General features: G+C 37.6%; 1 protein-coding gene across 1 annotated transcript; it reads right to left on the reverse strand.

Moving 5' to 3' along the window:
* Positions 1-849: 849 nt before the first annotated feature.
* Positions 850-4,740, reverse strand: LOC148603036 (uncharacterized). Its single transcript, XM_088553670.1, has 4 exons — positions 4,595-4,740; positions 4,056-4,156; positions 2,608-2,731; positions 850-968 (listed from the first exon to the last, which is right to left on the reverse strand). Exons 1-4 carry the CDS (start codon positions 4,731-4,733, stop codon positions 850-852), a joined length of 483 nt encoding a protein of 160 aa, XP_088409796.1. The 5' UTR covers positions 4,734-4,740.

Here is a 4,740-nt window from a genome sequence, read left to right on the forward strand (position 1 = left end):
GGACGTTAAACCCCAACAAACAAACAAAACCTTATTCAAATTAGACCTATCAATTCAATTCAGTCACTGCAGGTACGAGACCACAATTAGTTCCCCTTGGATTTCGTTGTTATAGTTCCAATTTTGGTAGTAGGTACCTTCCATATTTATTCATATTTTTACAGGAAACTTATTTGCTGAAGTTCTGCATCTAATTGGTAGAAAATAGGTCAAAATTACATGGGATGTTTTTAATTGAACAATTCTGACTACAAGTTCTGATTTGGTTCAGTGGAAGGTAAACATTTAGGATTTTAACTCAGTTCATTTGTCATTTTTACCCCATCTTCGGGTCATATGTATTAATTTCAGAAAACGATGGTAAAATTTTCTACGATTTATATATAAAATCCTGTTTGTAGTTATCTTTAGGCCTGAGAAGTTTTATTCAGGTTGGGCCGGTGGAATTTTTTAATCTGCTCAAATGTGTATATTGAAATGCACTTGAAAATTAATTGTGGTCTCGTGCCTCGTGTAGGATCTAACAATATTCCATTCTACTGTCTTTGCAAATGACCTATTATTGGATGATCAGAGAAGTTATTTTAAAAGAAAATAGAATGGAATTTTGTAAGATCCTACATGCAGTGCTTAGATGGAAAAAATTGATAGGTCTAGTTTATCAGATCGTTCGCAAATAGTATATGCTTTAATTAATTAAGTGAAAGCTGGGTTTAATATAAAAATCAAAACCATTACTGGAATTGTAAACTCTTTATTCAATTTTCTTTCCAGAATGTCAATTTTATAAAGTTAATCAATATAAGCATAAATGCCTGTATTACATGTGGTTACTGACTAATTTCCCTTCTAAACATTAGGACATGGTAGTCGTCCTTGCATGACAGCTAACTGTACAGGTGAAACGTAATCAGCAGGCACGGCAATACTACATCTGTCGAAGTACAAGCTGTTACCAACAACGGTTACTGGAAAGTGAACAATGTTTCAATTATTGAAAACTGCGAATGACATTTATATATATAATCAACAGTGATAAGCTGGGCAACCTAAAAGCCCTTTAAAATTCTTTCGAACATCATCACATTAACCGGATTAATTGCTTAAGGTCATGATAATAACAGTTGTATACATACCAATTGTAATATATAAATACTTTATATAATGCTCTAGGCCATATTTGTTTAATTTAAAATGCACAGATAACGGTAATCAATGAAGGTAGTTTGCAGATTATTTAGTTACTTGTAGAATAACAAACAGATTCGCATTTACTTATTAACAACAACTGCTTGTAAAAACCAGGCAGGTTCCTTACAAGAACGATTCACTGAAAGAAATGTCCAATATTTGTTACGGACATAATTTATCCCTTACATGGATCTATTCAAAATGTGAAGTTAATTTCTTTTAATGATATTAGACAGTTTGTTGGGGTTTAACGTCCGAGCAGCAATATTTCAGCTATATTCAGACAATGAACATGAAATGATAAAAAAAGGATGGGTCACAAGGAAAACAGGGTCGACAAATTTTGATTGCCACTAGAAAAGGGGGGATGGGTAAGGTCGGGCAATTTAGCCTCCTGTGGCGGAGCGCAAAGGTTCCTACTCCGGGAGAATACCACAGCAGGGTTCTTTAACGTGCGAGGAACGTGGCATCTTTCCCAACACGGTGCACCACTATGGTTTGCGGTCAGGTTTTCCGTATTATAGCCTGACAACCCCAGCATGTAACACGCCAGGGGTACCCCATTCCACCACCTGGAACACACATCCCAGTTGCTCTGTGGGCAGAGCGCTTAACCGCCGGCTAGGTTTCTGAGCACTATTTAGTCGCCTTTTACGACAAGCTTAGCGCTGCTGCAGGCCTATTCTTTTAACACCCGGACCTGCACGGGGCTAAAATGAACATGAAATGAAGAAAAAAAAAGGGGGATCACAGGGATAATAGGGTCGACAAATTTTGATTGCCACTGGAAAAAGGAGGGATGGGTAAGGTTGGGCAATTTAGCCTCCTGTGGCGGAGCGCAAAGGTTCCTACTCCTATCGAATACCACAGCAGGGTTCTTTAACGTGCGAGGAACGTGGCATCTTTCCCAACACGGTGCACCACTATGGTTTGCGGTCAGGTTTTCCGTATTATAGCCTGACAACCCCAGCATGCAACACGCCAGGGGTACCCCATTCCACCACCTGGGGCACACATCCCAGTTGCTCTGTGGGCAGAGCGCCTAGCCCCCGCTTAGGTTTCTGAGCACTATTTAGTCGCCGTATACGACAAGCTTAGCGCTGCTGCAGGTCTATTCTTTTAACACCCGGACCTGCACGGTTTGATATTAGACAGAAATGATAATTTTGATAACATTTCACAAATTATTACTGCAATATAATGAGTTATCCCCCATCATGTGTTAGATATATAAACATTCCAGATCAGTACCTTTAAATAACATCATGTTGTGTATACATTGTAAATAAACCGAAAGACACCCTGCCATCCATATTCAAGCAATGTATTTCCAATTTGACAAGGAAGTAATTGTTTTATGATATTGGGCTAAAACAGATCTAAATGCTCTAGTTTCTATGATGTATAAAACCTTACCTGATACTATATAACTTTCAAACGGATTTAGTACTATAGGTCCGCATTCAGTGTAATCTTTTTCTGCGTATAGTTTAGTGAAGTCTAATTTATTTACCATTTCTAATGCTGCTTTGCTGCCGAACTTTAAATAAATAAAAAAATCTGTTATGATTTTGTAGTATATAATAATCAAATGACGCTATCCCTTTTTCTGTTAGAAGACCGACAACTCCAATGTACAATAAACTTGTCTACACTATCAAATAATAAAACCACCTCGCTTAACATTACAGCTGAAATATTGCTGCTCGGGTGTTAAACCTCAACAATCAATCAATCAAATATGCGGTTTTCAATCAAGAAAGCGTCTTATCCCCGGCTTGGTAAAATAGGATTTCGATTGGTTGATGCCACATGTTTAAATGGGTGCTGCTAACCCATGTACCCGGACGACGACGCTAGCTATTACCCCGGGAAAAATCACGAGCGTACTCATTCTATTATTTCTATTATATTCGCTGTTCGTTTTCAATGAGAAAGTGAATTCTGTAGAAGATTTTGTTTGTTGGGGTTTAACGTCCGAGCAGCAATAGTTCAGCTATATTCAGACGATGAACATGAAATGGATGATAAAATGAACATGAAATGAAGGAAAATAGGATGGGTCACAAGGATCATAGGTTCGACAAATTTTGATTGCCACTGGAAAAAGGGGGTGGGGGGTGGGTAAGGTCGGGCAATTTAGCCTCCTGTGGCGGAGCGCAAAGGTTCTTACTCCTATCGAATACCACAGCAGGGTTCTTTAACGTGCGAGGAACTTGGCATCTTTCCCAACACGGTGCACCACTATGGTTTGCGGTCAGGTTTTCCGTATTATAGCCTGACAACCCCAGCATGCAACACGCCAGGGGTACCCCATTCCACCACCTGGGGCACACATCCCAGTTGCTCTGTGGGCAGAGCGCCGAGCCCCCGGCTAGGTTTCTGAGCACTATTTAGTCGCCTTTTACGACAAGCTTAGCGCTGCTGCAGGCCTATTCTTTTAACACCCGGACCTGCACGGGGCACTATGTTTTATAAAACCTCAGACAATAGCACATGATGAAAGCATGTATGGAGTAGGTGGAAAAAGGGTAAATATTACTACACCCTTTTCGATTCATTCTCTCTCAATTCATGTTCCAAAAGTTCGTGTAAAATAAGGTAGTATAAAAATCAGCTAGCTGAGGAGAGAACCTAATACAGCAAGGGTTTCGGATACCGTTCTTCATTTAAATTACACCTGTTTATTTCAACATATATTACATCTGTCTATGTATTAATGCTAAACTACATTTAAACAACATATCCACCAAATTTCAACTTTTAATATTAAGTTTCACAAAATTTGACCGAGTCAACTTGATGTGCGAAACAGTGCGCCTAAATGTAACAGTATAATGCACCTTTAAATATACTTCTCTAACCTTAAGAATACGCTGCAGGTTGATAGAATACGAAATAATATCGCCTTTGGGTCTTTCCGATCCGGGATCATTTTCAACTCGTGAAACGTCAATTTTAAGCACTGTAAATACATTTTGTTGATTTAAGATAAATATTTCTTGAAAAGACATAATAAGATAAATACTTTTTCAAGAGACATGACTGTCGACTCAATATTATAAAACATCTTAAAAAAGTAAAATATTTAATCTGTTGATATTTAAATGTTTCCAAACTATAAACACATAAAAACATTTAAAATGATTATTAACTAGAAATCAATAAATATTTCATACATAGGAAATGAATACCCGACCATCAATTACAAGAAGGACAATAACAAAATTACTGAAATTATAAAATTTATGAATTAGTTAAAAAAAGTCCATATCACAAATGGCAATACCAAAACGGTCCTGACTGTAGAGGCGTTTCCAAAATCCAAATCAGTAAAATCAGTCGGCAAAACAGTGCAGAATATATGACCAATAAATAAATGATTACAATACAAACGACTTACCTATCTTTTCTCTACACATGTTGTATGGTATGCTTTCTCCTTCCACATCAACGAATTTAGGGGGACAATTGCAAATTTTGAAAGTATAACCAGACTGAAAACATCCTACAAGAAGTAAGGATAAGCAAAATCTACTCATTTTTTAA

This window comes from Perna viridis, chromosome 11 (genome assembly GCF_037379345.1).
Source record: "Perna viridis isolate PV_CMFRI_1.1 ecotype Kerala chromosome 11, ASM3737934v1, whole genome shotgun sequence".
In the NCBI taxonomy this organism is placed as follows: Eukaryota; Metazoa; Mollusca; class Bivalvia; order Mytilida; family Mytilidae; genus Perna; species Perna viridis.